At 46.7% G+C, this 17298-nt stretch overlaps 2 protein-coding genes across 2 annotated transcripts; both read right to left on the bottom strand.

Moving 5' to 3' along the window:
• Nucleotides 1–282: 282 nt before the first annotated feature.
• LOC125509523 (protein disulfide isomerase-like 2-3) lies at nt 283–5710 on the bottom strand. The gene is made up of 9 exons (XM_048674506.2): nt 5480–5710; nt 5238–5396; nt 4050–4163; nt 3034–3218; nt 2339–2438; nt 1440–1616; nt 1211–1356; nt 739–885; nt 283–651 (listed from the first exon to the last, which is right to left on the bottom strand). Exons 1-9 carry the CDS (start codon nt 5597–5599, stop codon nt 477–479), a joined length of 1323 nt encoding a protein of 440 aa, XP_048530463.2. The 5' UTR covers nt 5600–5710; the 3' UTR covers nt 283–476.
• A 9801-nt stretch (nt 5711–15511) lies between these two features.
• Nucleotides 15512–17016, bottom strand: LOC125509541 (1-aminocyclopropane-1-carboxylate oxidase 1-like). Its single transcript, XM_048674527.2, has 2 exons — nt 16772–17016; nt 15512–16664 (listed from the first exon to the last, which is right to left on the bottom strand). The coding sequence occupies exons 1-2, from the start codon at nt 16883–16885 to the stop codon at nt 15819–15821; spliced, it is 960 nt and encodes a 319-aa protein (XP_048530484.2). The 5' UTR covers nt 16886–17016; the 3' UTR covers nt 15512–15818.
• Between the last annotated feature and the right edge of the window lie 282 nt (nt 17017–17298).

Below are 17298 nucleotides of genomic sequence, written 5' to 3'. Positions count from 1 at the left end.
AGAGTAAATAAAAACGAAGGGAGTACTAAATTTCGAAGGATCCTGTCAATGACGTCCGGACGCCGGTGACTTTGGACAAAAACGCATTCTTTCGCCGGCAAGGCCGACGCTGACGCTGAGGAGCGACAGGGGTAGTACTGTACCGGCACATCGGCAGCCTCGCGAAGCGCGCGAGATAAAACGCCAATGATTTCAGCTGTACCAAAGCGCTTAAATAAAGAGCAGACTCAGTGAATGCTCCGTCATCTGCCTCTCCTGCAACTGCAATGATGGACAAGCATCTAAAATCAGAACCGGTTTTATTTCAGGGGCAAAGACACCCAACCCCACCTTGCACATCAGAGCTTTCTCCCACAATACTGCTAACATCGACAAAAGAAAAGCATTCCAAAAATTGTCCGTCCAAATTGTACATTGTACACATCAGAGCAAGTGAAGCATCAGTGTTCCTCTAAACGCTAAGACGGTTTGAGAAATCACAACTCGTCCTTGGGCGCAGAGCTGTCGGCCATGAGCTCCTCGAGCGAGAACTCGTCCTCCTCGATGACCTCTCCGTCCTTGCCGTCCCATGGTTCTGACTCTACGACCGTCGGGGCGCCTTCCAGAGGAAGGTTGCCCTTTCCGCCGCGCCCCGCCTCCTTCACAAACTCGCTGCAGGAGACGATTCTTTTTTGTTAATCGTGTGCCTGATTTTTGAACCTAATGCAACGATCGAAGCCATGGCAACAGGGAGCTTACGTGATTTCGGCGAGCTCGAAGGCGCTACGAAGTGGAGCGTATGCGCCTTTCTTCACGTTGAGAGCAACCATGGCTGGATACCCATAACCACCGACTCCGACCTGCTTCTCCAGATCAGCTTGCTTGCCGGCACCTGCCCAGACAAAACTGCAAAGCAACGCTATCCTTGGCTCAGTATGGTCCATCTCAAGAACAATCAGGAAGTTTTAACACAAAATGCTCAAATTAGATATATACTCTAATTGTTTAATACAAACAAGTTGCTTCCAAACAAGTTGTTAATGCCGAAGGCATTTGATCTGATTGTTTAATGTATGTGGAATACAAACAAGTTGCTTCCAAATGTTACACTTCATTGTTTTTTCGTTCAACTCACTAACGAGCTGTATTAATTAGAAACTGCATGCATTTCTCACACAAAAAAAAACAGATGTAGGCTAAATTCAAGTAACTGGATCAGTTGACAACTTGCCTGTATGGACTCTTCTTAAATTTCTCAGCAACAGAAAGTAGCAGCTCAAGGTACTTGTTTCTTCCTTCTGCCTTTGAGTCCAGGATGTCTGGAAGGAAAGACACAAAGCAAATGGCAGCAGAAGCACACTTCTCTTCCATCACATCCTAAAGAAAAGCCAACCCCACATCAGAACATCAATCATCACTACTTGATCTGCAGAAATATTGTGAATATCATGAAGGCTTACCGCGCTAGTCAACTCAGAAACTTCAGGTGGTGCAGCGTTCGCTTCCAGCTGCTCCAATGCGAAGGACTCGATGGCAGAAGCAGCTCTAGCCCCCTGGTAGGGGAATGGGCTCTCCTTATCGGCACCAAATACCAAAATAGTTGGAAAACCTTCTACCTTGTACTTGCTCATCAAGGACTGCAAAAATCACAAGTTAAAAATATATACTTGCAATATGTACTCGAGAAAGAAGCTGCATGGTAGGCCCAACGAACTATTTGGTGGCACATGCATGCATGCTTTCAAAATGTCTGAGTTTCAACTCTAACTATTCTGATAGTCTGATACACTGCCTGAAACATTTCGGAAAATCATTCAAACCTAGTAATTCAGTTGAATCTTCTGATTGGCCTATTAAAGTTCAAAGTATTGTAGTATTATCATGTCATCATGTTAAAAAGGCACCTCATACAAAACATAGGCGACAACTCAATCAAATGGCTCATGGATAAGTTAGCCAACTGAAGCTTTCCTCGATAAAATTTCCAAGATAACCATAGTTATTTGCTGCCACACTCCAGCATTTGTATGATATGCAAATTTATGATGTGACCCCAAAGTGATATTGCTGAGTTAGTTTCATTATAATATTGCAATAACTGCGAAAAAAAACACTTCATTCCAGTCTTGCTGATCACAAGAATGCCAAGAACTCGCCAAGATTTTCAAACCAAATGTTACCAACAACAATTTCCTTGTATAATTTCAATTTTTAGTGAAATCAAAGTGCAGATTCATTAGTATGGCAAATACATTATTAAATTTAACCTATAATATTGGCATGAAATATTTTTTTTCCTAGGACAAAGTTCAACCAGAAGATGAAAATGTTAAATGAGGATATAATCCCAAGGTCGTACCTTATCAGAGTCACAATCAACATGGCCTAGTTTCACTTGACCCTTCAAGTTCTTTGCAGCCCTTTTCCATTCAGGAGCCAATTTCTTGCAGTGCCCACACCTTAGTTGATGAGCCGAAAAGTGTATTCAGTTAACAGGATTTATTCTCAACAGACAAGTAGCAGAAATACAATACTAAAAGTCCAATACATCAAACAAATGGATTAACTTGTAAAATGTGATAACGTGTACGAACAGTAGGAGATCGGACAAAGCTTAAGCATAGGAACCAAATCAAGCAAGATCCCATGGAAAAGGCTTATCTCTCTATATTGGCAACCGATGAAAGGGGATGCATCAACTTTACTTTAGCATCATGTGAGCTCGTGTAGTCTAGTTACAAGGTAGGCCTCATATATGTCAACCAAAATCACGAACTTAATATTCTTTTTTTCTTGAGAAGGAAGGTTAAACCTCCTAGCCTCTGCATCCTCAGATGCATACAACCATACAAACTCAAATTTCTATGGTTTGGTTATAACTCTTCTGAAGCCCTATAGTTAATCAAGAATGTGCTAGAGTATACATAAAAATTAATAAGAGATGACTACATCGTGCAGAATTATGTATATAATTCTCTTAGTTTGGAGAAAACACCCAATAGCAAGTAAAGAATCGATTAACATGATGAACAATATGGGTATTCAGCTACATACCACGGTGCAAAGAACTCCACAATCCAAAGATCCTTGCTTTTGACGACGAGTTCATCAAAGTTACTCGAATTCAACTCTACTGATTCATTTGGTTCATTTTTCTTCTCACTTGAGCCACCAGAGGTTTTGCCACTTGAACCTCCTGATGTCTTACCATCCAACCTATCTCTGAGAAGACCTTTGACCTGTGCATCATAAAACAAACAGATATTTTACCTTGTAATGAAAGTGGAAGCTCACAACTTTTGCAACATAACTGACAAATTCGTACTCCCTTCGGTTGGGTTTATAAGTCGGGTATAAGGGTTTAAAGGTCTTTGATTTGGCAAATAAAACATGTATAATATATCACAAATTATATGGTTAGAATCAAAAGATATATTCCTTATACTCCCCTGATCCATATAAACGTTTGCCTAGTTCAATTGAAGACCTAAAAACCCATGCCTGAGTTATAAACCAAACCGGAGGGAGTGCAAAATAATACAATATAAAGAACGAAGATTGTCGATTCACAGCATGCAACGGTGATGAACAACGAACAATTAAATTGAAACACATGACATGTTGAAGAAACTCAAGTCAGCCAACATTAGTGTAAAGAGTAATTACTAAACTTCAGAGAAGAGTAAAAACGGAGTAAGAAGGATCATTGCATGCCAAGCTATGCAGAGTGGCTGCCTCAAAGTCATTAGGAGAAGTTGGTAAGTAGAATCATGGGCTACCCAAGACACCATTTTCAGCCAACAGAAAGATGGCACTTGTTGTTCATAGTATTACACATCCTGTAAGATCCAAAGTTATTTAAGTGGATACAAATTTTACTCTTCACATTCAGATAAAACAGATAATGTCTCCGGGGAAAAGGATGTACATATTGGTGGAGTAGCAGAGGAAACATCACATCAAAAGTATAAAGAACTTGTGCAACATAAGAAAATGCAATTGAGAACATATCATGCAAATTAGTGGAGCAAAATAGAATTGCAAGACAAATAGGGTTTGCTGCAACTAACCTGCGACAGAGCAAAATTTACAATTGGCTTTACATCTCTTGCGCCTTCATAATCCACTGGTGGCTTGCCAGGGAGAAATACTTTTATGGTTGGGAATCCCCGTATTCCATATTGCTGCAAAAGTAACATAATTCATCACAAATTGTATTAGTAGCATTCCATAAAAGTATTTATTAATTCTAATTATAAAAGCCAGAAATTTTGTGTTATTGTCATCAATTTAGAATATAAACTGTTTAAGAAGTGACTCAGGCATACAATTGTAGAGGAAAGCGAAAGAAAGTAGTCCAGATGCATGTTGCCTAAGTTAGTTTTAACTAAAGTATTCATTGCCACAATTGAAGAGAAGCTTGTCCAACATCGTCTAAGATGGTTTGGGCATGTTCAGCGCAGGCCTCCAGAAGCTCCAGTGCATAGTGGACGGCTAAAGCGTGCTGATAATGTCAAGAGAGGTCGGGGTAGACCGAACTTGACATTGGAGGAGTCCGTAAAGAGAGATCTGAAGGACTGGAGTATCAACAAAGAACTAGCCATGTGCAATAACCATGAGTGGGTTGCGAGATTCTTATGGGTTTCAGCTCTAGCCTACCCCAACTTGTTTGGGACTAAAGGCTTTGTTGTTGTTGTTGTTGTATTCATCGCCACAATAGACTTGATGTTCACTCCTCTGGCCCTAACTATCAGTCTGCTACGCTAAACACAACTTAAAACCACGCTGTAGTTAATAGCCTACAACCATCAATAGTAATGCACATGTGGAACACGAGATGGTTTGGAGGATGAAAACAAAACCAGGCTAGTAATCAAATGGGACTGGGAGGATACCAAAACAGCATTAGCAAGTGACCAAATCCTGACTACTGATAAGCCCTTATCAAACTGTGTCTTTCTTCAGCAGAATTCAAGTTCATTTACTATATAAAAAGCATCGAAGCATCTTAGTAAAATTTACTGTCTGAACTACAATGTCCCACTACAAGTGCATAATTTTGGTACTGAGCTGGTTAATGCCTTTCTATCCAACAAAATTGCACGGCCGATGCGCCAGTAAAGCAATTATACGCTAACAATCGATAAGTTACTGTGACATCGCTGCTACCGATGCCGAGATCACATCAGGAAACAAGCAGATCAGCACGCACATGTGGAGTGTGTGCGGATCAAAAGGAAACGAGAGGCCGTGCTCACCTGCGCGAGCTCCTTGTGCGCGTCGGCGTCGAGCGCGGCGACTGTGGCGACGCCCTTGAGGACGCCGGCGGCCTTCTCCCAAATCGGCGTCAGCTGCTTGCAGTGCCCGCACCACGGCGCGAAGAACTCCACCAGCACCACCCCGTTCGCGTTCAACACCTGCGCGCAAGCGAATGTCGGCACGGTCAGAGAGGAGCTCAAATGGGAGGAGGGCCGATCTGGCGACGGGGGAGAAGCGAGACCTTCTTGAAGTTGTTGGGGTTGAGCTGGAGGACCGGGGAGCCGGCGGAGTAGAGCGCGGCGGCCGGGGAGGCCGCGGCGGCGAGGAGGAGGAGGACGGCGGCGAGGATGGCCGGACGCATGGCGTCGTTGAAAAGCTTCTGGAAGCCGGAGGGGGGGCTGGATGGTGGCGATCGATCGGCTGCGTCACCGGGGCGTGGTGGTGCGGATTTAAGTTTGCTCGCGAGAGAGGAGACGAACGCGTGTGCGGACCAATCGTGCGCGTCCACGTCTGGTGCTCTGCCACGTCGGTATGGTTTCGCCTCCTTGGCGCGACGGGATTGGTCGCGACCGTGGCATGGTTGGAGGACTGGGTGCACGGTTTTTTTTTTTGAGGAAGGTGCACGGGAGTGTTCTAAAAAAAAGGTCTTCTTGTTCAGACACTCCTGGGTAGACATTTTTGGTAGACCTATATGGTTATACATATATGTACGAAAGACACTGTTAAAAAATAAATTTAAAAAATGTTGATAAGTATTTGTAAAAAAATTAATAAGTCTTACAAAATGCTGAAAAATATTTGAAAATGTTGAACAAATATTTTAAAATTTTGAATAAGTATTAAAATTGTTGAACGAGTATTTAAAAATGTTGAGCAAGTACTCAAAAATGTTGCAGAAGTATTTGAAATGTTGAACAAGTATTTCAAATTGATAAATAAATATTAAAAAATATTGAATGATTATTTAAAAAATGTTGAACGTGCATTTGGAAATGTTGAACAAGTATTTAAAAAAGGTTGAATAAGCGTTCGGTCAATGTTGAGATGTTGATCACTTATTAAAAACGTGTTTTTGAACTATACGAAAATGCCGAGTAAAAACAAAGACAAACATAAGAAAAAACAAAAATGGAGAAGAAATGTTAGACGTGTATTTAAAAAATATTGTTGACATATACAAAAAATGTAGAATAATAACCAACAGAGCAAAGAAAACTGAAAATAGAAACAAAAGAAACAAAAGAAAAATGCAAAAGGAATGGAAAAATAGAGAAGAAAAAAGAATCAAAATAAAATAAAGAAAAAGGAGAATAAAGAAAAACGGATAAAAAGAAATAAAATAAAATAAAGGAAAAAATCTCGAAGAATACGGCTCGAGTAGCCTCAAGTAGGTGGCACCCCTTGTTTTGTTATTACCACAAAAGGTGGTTGAGCGGAATGGCTAGCGCAGCGCGCGTTCAACCTGAAGACCAAGAATCGAGCCTCCCTTCTCGCATTTCCATTTTATAAATTTGCTCATGTAAATGGGCGGACCCAGTATGTCGCGAGGGGAGAAAAAGCTTTTTCTCCAACTTTCCCTTCTCGCATTTCCTTTTTACTAAGTTGCGCATGTAAATGGGCCGGGGCCCAATACGTCGCGAGGGGAAAAAAAGCTTCAGCGAGAGTTGGTGCTTGCCTCCCTTCTCGCATTTCCTTTTTACCAAGTTGCGCATGTAAATTGGCCGATCCAATACGCCGTGAGGGGCGAAAAAGCTTCAGTGAGAGCTGGTGCTTGTCTCGCTTAAGGTGATAAAAAGACGGCAAGGACATATCGTCGCTATAGGTCGCGCATATGAGCCTCGGGCGTGTTTTTGTTCAAATTTATGGGCAGTGCGCTTCGGGTGTGTTGGTGGGCTTTTGTAATGGGTCCGATCTAGATCTGGAGAAGGAGGAGTAGGTAGCAGGGAGGAGAAGGAGGAGGCCAGAGAAGATCAGCTTCTCGATAAAATATCCGGTTACAATAATTCTCGATACCTTCACTTGCTAACACACGCCTCATAATATACTTACCCGGCACGCAGGCCAGCTCACACACATGCTCTCACTCGCTGCCTGGCCCACTCGTCAGCGTCTTCTTCTCCTCCTGCCCGCCTGTTTCGCCGTTTGCTGGGGCCCCAAGGTCATAGCCTTTGGTCTCGTTGGTGCCCGCTGTACTGGTCGTGACATTCCCCCCCCCCTTGTAGGCCGCCTTGCCCCCAAGGCGGCGTAGCTGGAAACGCCTTCTGCAACTGATCCGGGTCCTCCCATGTTGCTAATGACAGCGACAAGCCATCCCATTGCACCAGCACTCGTGTTTGATGTTTGCCGAGCTTCTGGACACCCTTCCAGTCCAGGATGCGTGTGGGCACGTGTTCCGCCTGCAGGACAGCGTTAGTCGGTGGTAGTGCAGCACTTACCGGAACTATGGCTCCCAATGCTCGTTTCAGCAAGGAAACATGCACCACCGGATGGATCTTGCTGGTGGCTGGCAGGTTCAAACGGTATGCTGCCGCACCAATCTTGGCCTGGATCGTGAAGGGTCCGTAGTACCGGAACGCAAGCTTTTGGAATGGACGCTTGGCTACCGAAGTCTGAATGAAGGGCTGGAGTTTGAGCAGCACCTTGTCTCCCACAGCGAATGAACGATCCGTGCGGTGCTTGTCCGCCTGGGATTTCATCCTATCTTGTGCTTTCTTAAGTTGTTGCTGTAAGTGCTCCATAAGAACCTCCCGCTCTTGTAGCCAGGCTGCCAGATCCGAAACGGTGCTCTCATCCACCTGCGAGATGCCAAACTCCCTGGGCAAGTGTCCATAGATCACCTCGAATGGAGTACGTCCCAGAGCCGAGTGAAAGCAAGTATTATACCAGTATTCTGCAAGAGCTAGCCATCGCGCCCAATTCCCCGGGCATGAGTGCACCGAGCAACGCAAGTATGTTTCCAAACACTGATTCACCCGCTCTGTCTGCCCATCCGTCTGTGGGTGATATGATGAACTCATGTTCAACTCCGTGCGGCACAATCTGAACAGCTCTTGCCATACCTGACTTGTAAAGATCCGGTCCCGATCTAAAATGATCCCCAGTGGTAGTCCATGCAGTTTGTAGATCTCTTGCATGAACACTTTTGCCACATCCAGCGCTGTGAAGGGGTGGGCAAGCGGGATAAAGTGAGCATACTTCGAGAATTTGTCAACCACGACCAAGATGGTGTTGTAGCCCCCAGACTTGGGCAGTCCTTCAATGAAATCCAAGGATATCACTGCCCACGGTCACCGAGGAATGGGAAGTGGCTGTAATAGCCCAGCCGGTGAGATGCGCTCTGTTTTTGCTTGCTGACAGGTCATACACTGTTGCACAAACTGCTTGACTTGCTGTTTCAATCCTTTCCAAGCGAACAAGCACTTCACTCTGTTGTACGTTGCATGAAACCCTGAATGTCCCCCCACTGCGCTGGCATGCAATGCTCGCACGATGTGCATTTGAGTCTCTGTGTCGGCCCCAATCCACACACGCCCTTTGAACCGAAGAATGCCATTGACAAGTTTGTAGTCTGGCTCACTGTCAGGATTGACTGCCATGCGGGAGAAGGTCTTTGGTCGCTTGATCCTCGTGATAGCTGGAGCGAACTGCTTACAACCATGCTGGTTTGCACACTGACAGCGCTGACGGGGATGGTTCTTCCACGTGGGTCCGACGAGACAAGGCATCTGCAGCTCGGTTCAGCATCCCAGCTTTGTACTGGATTGTGAACTGCAGTCCCACTAACTTAGTGAAGGCACATTGCTGAATTGGGGTATTAAGCCGCTGGTCCGTAAGGTGCAAAAGACTCTTTTGATCCATCTTGACGACGAATTCAGCATGCTGCAAGTACGGGCGCCAATGATCAATTGCCAGCAGCAGCGCCAGGCACTCTTTCTCATAAGCTGAGAGTCCCAAGTTCCTGGGTGCCAACGCCTTGCTCAGGTATGCAATCGGGTGAAAATCGTGCATTAGCACAGCCCCTATCCCCAGTGCGCTCGCATCCGTCTCCACCACGAATGTTTTGGTAAAATCTGGCAATGCGAGCACTGGTGCTTCCATGAGTGCTTTCTTGTGTGCACCAAACGCAGCATCTGTCGTCGGTGTCCACACGAAAACAGCACCTTTGCGTAGCAAATCAGTGAGCGGTTTGCTTAGCACCCCAAAGTTTCTGACGAACTTGCGATAGTAACCGGCAAGACCCAAAAACCCTCGTAATTCCTTGACTGTTTCTGGAACTGGCCATTCCTGGACTGCTTGTACTTTGCTGTCGTCGGTGGCTACCCCTTCTTGACTAATCACGTGCCCCAAGTAATGGATCTTCGGCTGTGCAAACGTGCACTTGGATCGTTTCGCGTACAATTTATGTTGATCCAGTCGGCACAGAACATGCTTCAAAAGTTGTGCATGCTCCTCCAAGGTCACCGAATGCACTAAGATGTCATCCATGAACACCAATACACCATGTCGCAGGAGTGGGGCCAGGACCGTGTTCATCCCTCCTTGGAAAGTGGGAGGGCCCCCTGTCACTCCGTATGGAAGCACACAGAATTGGAAATGCCCTTGATGCGTCTTGAACACTGTTTTGTGTTCATCTTCAGGCACGAGACGGATTTGGTGGTACCCCGCTCGCAAATCTAGCTTGGAAAACCAACGTGATCCTGCGAGCTCATCGAGCATCTCATCAATGACTGGCATAGGATAGCTGGACTTCACTGTAATCGTGTTTAGATGGTGAAAATCCACACAGAAACGCCATGTCATATCTTTTTTCTTGACCAGGAGCACCGGAGAAGAGAAGGGACTGGTACTTGGAACGATCAATCCCATTTGCAACATTTCCTCCACCTGCTTTTCAATCTCGTTCTTCTGCTCTGGGGTGTAACGATATGGCCGTATATTTACTGGTTTGGTCCCTGGCATCAACGGAATCGCGTGATCCCACGGACTCCTCGGTGGTAATTCTGATGGTTCCTCAAACACTTGCGGGTATCGGTCGAGCACTGCTTGGAGGGAGGAAGGAATTTGTTGCTGGTCCTCGACTTCACTCGTGTAAAGCAACACCACATGCACAATAGAGTCATTTCGTTCCATTTCTTCCAACTGGGATAGGGAAATCTGGGCTGGTTGTTGCATCTTCGGACATAGCCCTTGCAGCAACACTGTATCCCCCTCGTGCTGAAATGTCAGTGTCTTGCGCACCCAATCCACCATCATAGGTCCACAGCTCTCAAGCCAATCCATACCTATCACCATGTCATAACAGCCTAAGGATAGCACCCGCAAGTCCGTGGAGAATTCCTGTCCTTGCACCTCCCATTTGCACTGGGGAATGTAACCTGAACACGAGAGCAGTCCCCCATCTGCTATCTTGACTGACACTGGAGCCATTGCCTGAACACGATCTGGAAACTTGCCCGCAATTGCCTCACTGATAAAGCTATGCGAGCTCCCCGAGTCCACCAATATCAGCACCTCTTGTTCATCAATGTGACCCAGCAGTCGTATCGTCCTCGGTGTCGTCTGCCCTGTGGTGGCCAGTTTAGATTTAGACATCAGCTGCTCTTCCTCAGGTTCAGGGTTTTGCTCTTGGCACTCAGCTTCTTCTTCCTGCAACAGTTCCAGCAGTTCCTCGACAATGTGCAGTTGAACAGTGGGGGCGCATTGGTGGCCTTGCCCCCATCTCTCCCCGCACTTGAAACAAAGCCCCCGAGCTCTGCGATAGTTTCTCAGTGCTGCGACTCGATCCTCGCCACGAGCCGGTGGTTGTTCAGGCCGTCGTTCCGCCCCCCGGGCTCCATCCAACCCCCGACGATCTTCTGCTGCTGCTGGTGGCGCAGGCAACAAGGCTCTCTGGGGCGGTGGCGCCAGCACCAGACGTGGCTGGCCCTGCGCCGGCGGCTGCTCCTGTCGCCGATAATCGCGTCGTGGCTGTCCTTCCAACAGCCTCCTGTAACAGAGACAAGGAATAGGCAGCATCGAGGTCTTTCGGACGGTGCAAAACTACACCAGATCGAACATCTGAACGCAACCCATCTAAGAACTTGGTAGTAAAATACAGTGGATCAAACCCAGGATTGTGAGCTAGCAGATTATGCATCAACTTCTCAAACTGTGTCATGTAATCCGACACCGAACCCGTCTGTGATAACTGAGCAAATTGACGGAGTTGCGCCTGATATTGGTCACGTCCGAATTTGCTACAGAGTGCAGCACACAGCCCTTCCCACTCTATGTTTTTCATCCCCGACTCATACAATTGCAACCATCTAGCAGCGTTACCCGTGAAGTGCAGGGTCGCCACCCGCACCCACACATCCTTACTGACTCCATAGACATCAAAATACTTCTCGCACTTAGTTTTCCAGAATTGAGGGTTATCCCCATCGAATTGTGGAAAATCAAGCTTAGGCAAAGCCCAATGCGCGAGCGACGCGTGCTGGGCGTGATGTTGCGGCCCCTCACTCGTCGACCCATGAACCAACTCCAGATCCCCTTGTACTGGATTAGCCGAGAAGGAAGAAGGTAACGCACCCTTGACCGGAGGCGGTACCAGGGTGGTGACCACCCCGTGAACCAAGCCCCCGGAGTCGTCGATCTCGCCGTGGCCACTTGGCCCTGAGTGCTCCGACGCGGCAGGCGGTGACGCCCGCGCGGTCTCTTCCTCGGTGGCCGCCGGATCCGCGAGAACTGGATGCAGCGCGATCCGACCCACTTGAGTTCGGAGCTCGTCGATCTGACCTTGCAGGTTCTGGACTGCCGGTCGCCAGAGCTCCAGCGACTGCTGGATCGCCTCTAGCTTGGCGTCATTGGCGGCGCGACCCTCCTTGACCGACTGGATCAACGCCGCGAGTTGCTCCTCCATCGCCGCCGTCTTGAGCGCCTGCTTGGTGGTGTAGCGCGGTCGGGGGTACGCCGTCTCCAGGTCGGCTGACCTCTGATACCAACTATAATGGGTCCGATCTAGATCTGGGGAAGGAGGAGTAGGTAGCAGGGAGGAGAAGGAGGAGGCCAGAGAAGATCAGCTTCTCATAGAATATTCGGTTACAATAATTCTCGATACCTTCACTTGCTAACGCACGCCTCATAATATACTTGCCCGGCACGTAGGCCAACTCACACACACGCTCTCACTCGCTGCCTGGCCCACTCGTCAACGTCTTCTTCTCCTCCTGCCCGCCTGTTTCGCCATTTGCTGGGGCCCCAAGGTCATAGCCCTTGGTCTCGTTGGTGCCCACTGTACTGGTCGTGACAGCTTTTTCTTTTTTTTTGTTGGTGATATCGCCAATGGTTTTTTTTCCGAGTAAATCTCGCCAATGGAAAGATGATGACGAGACCAGCGCGACAGAAACAAGAAAAGAACGCGCCCTCATAAACTGGCCCATGAGCAGGGCGGGAAGCCACTTTGTTTTTTTTTCTTTTCTTTTTTCCGTTTTCAGTCTTTTTCCTTTACCTTTATTGAAATAATCTAGGATTTCAAAAAAGTTGTGAGATTTCAAAAAGATGTTTGTGAATTCAAAAAAATGTTCATGATTTGAAAAAAAGTCCTGGAAATGATCAATGCTTAAGGATACAAAAAATGTTTAGGGTTTCAAGAAAAAATGAATGTGTATTCATATAACGTTCATGGAATTTTTAAAACAATTTTCATGGATATTTTATAGAATGTTAACAACGTTCCAAAATGTAGGCAACTTCAAAAGAATGTTCATGAAATTCAAAAAAATATTCATGATTCCAAGAAATGTTAACGAATTCGTTAAATATAATCTTGAATTTAAGAAATATTCACTATCTCTAAAATATATTAATGAATTTGAAAATGTTCATGATTTCAGAAACTATTCATGGTTTCATAAAATGTTCATGATTTTAGAAAACATTTGTGAATTCGAAAAATGTTCAAGAAGTTATAAAAAATGTTCACGAATTTAAAAAATGCTTGAAAATGCCAAAAAAAATATGTTTTTTATTCCAATAACAAATCTAGAATTCAAAAATGCTCACTGCAATTTGAAAAAATGTTCAAATTTCAAGAAATGTTCACCGATCTGAAAAAATGCTCTTGGTTTTCATAAGATGTTCATGAAATCTTCAAAGGGAAAAAGGAAAAATAAGAAAATGAAATGATAAAGGAAAAAAGGAAAAAAGGAAAAGAGAAAAAACTGAAAGATATAACAAGAAATAAACAGGTTTGGGAAGGTTCTAGAACCTTTCCAAAACCGGACATGAGCTACTTGCGTCGGCCCACATGTACGCAGCGGGGGAGGCGGGGGCTACGCGTGTGGTCGCTCGCTCGTCGTCTATGCGCGGAGTTGGAAAATCCAAAGACAATGTTCAAAACGAGGATGCAACTAATTAACGGTCTGTCGCAAGGGTAAACTTTAGTGTGTAAGCTGTCGCCACGTGTCGCGTATTGGGCGCTTCCTATGCATTTCTTTATTATATACGCGTTTTTGGATTTTAGAAGATTTTTTTTGGCTTTTTTGGTTTTTGTCTGATTTTTCCAAGGTTTTGCAGGTATTTTTTTTAGAAAGCAATGCGTTTCCACGTGAAGCATGATGTGTGCTTCTCTAAGAAGCATAATGTGTGCTTCTCGAAAAAGGAAAAACAAAGCATGTGCTTACACGAGGATCACAATTGTGCTTACTTAAATGGAAAATCACAATTGTGCTTCCATCAGAAGGGCAGTTGTGCTTTCCCGCAAAAAGAAAAAACGTAATATGTGTTTCCACAAGAAGAACAATAGTGCTTCCTTGAAAAGGGAAAAGCATAGTCTCTATTTCCACGAGTAGCACAACTATGCTTTCCGAAAAAGAAAAGCATGCAATGTGCTTCTAAAAAAAGTGAAAAAAGCACAATTGTGCTTCCAGATTCTTGCTATTTTTTTGTTTAGACCTACCTTTTCAGTTTCGTTATTTTGTGTTTTGTTTTTTATTTCCGCCTTTTGGGTATTTGGTTTTTTGTCCCTTGTTTGGTTTTTTAGTGAAAAAGATCATCGAAACCTATTAACATGAGATTCAGTTTCAAAGATATCGACGCGAGAAATCCGACGGTAAAAACGGTTTGTGATTTGGATGCACGGTTCAAGACACAAAACATTATGAAAAACAAATCTATCAAAAAAACACCCAGTTGCAATAAGAGTCGCACATGCTTTGTGCACATGTCAACACTTAAAAAAGGTGGAGTGACCTTTGCAAGCGGTGCCCCTTAATTAGTAATCTAGTCAAAACAAGGGCAGATGCTCACAACTACTATATATCGTTGATAACAATCGTTTTTATAGCGATCGCTCGACTAGTGTGGCCCATTAAAAATCAAGGTGAAGTGACCGCACCGAACGGTTTTAGGAACCTTCTGGAAGGTTACCGACAAGTTTTGGGTCCTTATAGAAGTTCCTAAACCGTTGTTTTCTTTTACAGCTCTATCTACTTTCCTTTTTGTTTTTTGTTTTTCTTCTCTTTTTTCTTTGTTCTAATGTTTGAAATTTAGAAAAATGTGCATCCTTCTCAAAAGAATACTAGAAATTTGATATTTAAAATATTCTAGTTTATCTATCGTCTATGCTTATTGTACCTAGGTGATGATGAACATTTTGTGTCCGGACGAAATTTGTTATCCCCAACATATATATTTGCTATTTTTATGTTCAAGTTCTATCTAAGTAAGTTTTTTTTTTTGCTATCTAAGTAAGTTGATCACGTTGCATGGATAGCATGGATTTGTGAGGGACGGTTGCGGACATGAAGAAGGCAGGGATGACCGGTTGCTGTCCACGGAGAAATATAGAGGGGGCACATTTGTGAGTTGCCGTTGTAGATGCTCAAAGTCCGGCGAAAGGAAGCACTACAAACAGTACATCCACGCCCGTCCTATTACGCTATGCCCCGTAAAAGCAAGTAAAATGTCGGTGAGTTTAGCATTTTTGGGTACGGAAGTACGGCCCTAGGCTTTCTTAGCGCGAGAAAAGGGGTGACCACCTCTGGGAAGAGTAATAATTCCGGCACCGCTGTGCACACTGCACTACATAATGCGGTCGATCGGCAAGCCTGACGCAGAAAATATTGGCAATGTTCTCGAATAACACAAGTGGTGGCATGTCTCTTCTCGCACGCCAAAGAGGCAAGTAAAAATTCAGTTCTTCGCGATGCTGTCGTGTTGGCGTGATGCTGCCACACGCGCCAACCAGCGCACTGGTAGAAGCTGTAGTACCCTCACACAAGGAGGCAGCGCGTAAATATTAAAATTGACAATCGATACGATGCCCGTGGGAATAAGAACAGACACAGAACAGTACAGCTCTCATGCTGGTCGGAAGCAGCACAACACAGCGAAAATGACAAACACTCCTCCTACATATCCTCCTAGCTAGGCGTAGCACACAAGCCAGCAGGCTCGTTTATTCGGCACCAAACAGCAGCCAGTGGTTTAGTACGTACGTACGTACAAACTCTGGAGCATCCTATGTGCCATCGTCCTCAACCATTGACCGAGGCCACGTTCGGAGAGCAGAGCAAGGGCGTAGTACGTAGTTGTTGGTTCTAAGCGGTGGCGATGAGGTTGGAGCTGTGGCTGTCCATGGACTTGAAGGCCTCGAACCTGGGCTCCTTGTCCTCGAACTTGTGGCGCACGTACAGCTTCATGTAGTCCTCGAACACGAACCTGGGGTACGCCCCGCCCGCCGCCTCCGCCTCCACCAGCGCCGGCGCCGGGAAGATCACCGCGTCGCCAGCCGGGTTGTAGAAGGAGGCGATGGACATCCGGTTGCCGTCGGCCTGCGCGACCACGCGGTGGACCACGCTCTTGTACCTGCCGTTGGTGATCACCTCCAGCTGGTCGCCCAGGTTGACCACGATGGAGTGGCGCGTGGGCGGCACGTCCACCCACTCGCCGCCCCTGAGCAGCTGGAGCCCGCCGACGCGGTCGTCCTGGAAGAGCAGGATGATGCCGCCGGCGTCGGTGTGGGCGCGGAGGCCCTTGACGAGGTCCGGGCGCGGGCACGGCGGGTAGCTGCTGACCTTGGTGCCGAAGGTGGGGGCGCCGTTGGAGCCCCGGAACGCGCGCGTGAGGTACCCTTTATCGAGGCCGAGGTTCTCGCAGAGCAGGTCCAGCAGCCGCTCCGCCAGCCTCTCCAGCTCCGACGCGAACTGCTTCATCACCCGCCGGTAGTCGTCGTCGAGGTCAGGTATCTCGGCGATGTTGGGCTCCGGGAGGTGGCGCACGAAGAAGGTGCTCTCCCAGTCCAGGTTCTCCGCCGCCCTGCCGCCGTCCTGCAGCGTCTTGCTCGCGAACTCGAGGAACCTCTGCTCGCGCACCCTCTTGTAGTGCCCCTTGGTCATCTTCTCCACCTCGTCCATCAGCTCCGTCGAGATGCCGTGGTCCAGGACCTGCACGCGCGCACGCACCACACAAGAGCAAAGCAAAATCAACGTACAAGTCAACAAGAACGGCACGAAACTATTCATGCAGCTCGTTCATGATCCAGCGTATTCACCTGGAAGAATCCCCAGTTCTCGCATGCGTCATGCAGCAGGTCCATGGCCGCGGGTCGCTCCTCCCCGGCCAGCAGCCCCATGTCGATGATCGGGAACGACGAAGCCGGCGCCATTTCTAGCTCTCGAACTTGTTCTGCGGCCTGCGGCGCCTGGTGCTGGAACCGATCTCGGGCAGCTCTATGGCTTCTCTGCAAGCGCTTGCTGTGCGTTTGAGTAGTCAGTGTGAGTGAAAATGCAGCAGGGCGGGTGCGAATTTATAGGCTCGCCGCCGATCAAAAGGTGCCCAAGTGTACGTATTGATGCGCGCCGTAACTGTAACCTGAGCGTATCAGTGCTGGGGATTGTTAACTGGGGTGGTTGACCGGGCGGAGACGAGGCCATGTGGGATATCCGCGTGCTGGATCGTGGATCTGTCGTGAATTATTTGGGCAATGATCCAGCGACCACGGACGTTTCGGACAATCATTCGGCCCCGCCGTATCGCCCATTGGTCACCTTGGCTCCAGCTCCCCGGCGGCGGCGCCGC

The sequence above is a fragment of the Triticum urartu genome, chromosome 5A, assembly GCF_056163025.1.
Source record: "Triticum urartu cultivar PI428250 chromosome 5A, HENAU_Tu73, whole genome shotgun sequence".
NCBI classification, from domain to species: domain Eukaryota; kingdom Viridiplantae; phylum Streptophyta; class Magnoliopsida; order Poales; family Poaceae; genus Triticum; species Triticum urartu.
This window is presented reverse-complemented; position numbering and strand designations above follow the sequence as displayed.

Bases quoted from the DNA above. Each gene is read 5' to 3' on its own strand.
- LOC125509523 (XM_048674506.2), bottom strand. From the start codon at position 5,599: ATGCGTCCGGCCATCCTCGCCGCCGTCCTCCTCCTCCTCGCCGCCGCG. The intron at 5,397-5,479 runs GTCTCGCTTCTC...GCTTGCGCGCAG, and splicing joins ACCCCAACAACTTCAAGAAG to GTGTTGAACGCGAACGGGGT. The intron at 3,219-4,049 runs GTTAGTTGCAGC...TATGATGCACAG, and splicing joins TAAATTTTGCTCTGTCGCAG to GTCAAAGGTCTTCTCAGAGA.
- LOC125509541 (XM_048674527.2), bottom strand. From the start codon at position 16,885: ATGGCGCCGGCTTCGTCGTTCCCGATCATCGACATGGGGCTGCTGGCC. The intron at 16,665-16,771 runs GTGAATACGCTG...GCGCGCGTGCAG, and splicing joins AGAACTGGGGATTCTTCCAG to GTCCTGGACCACGGCATCTC.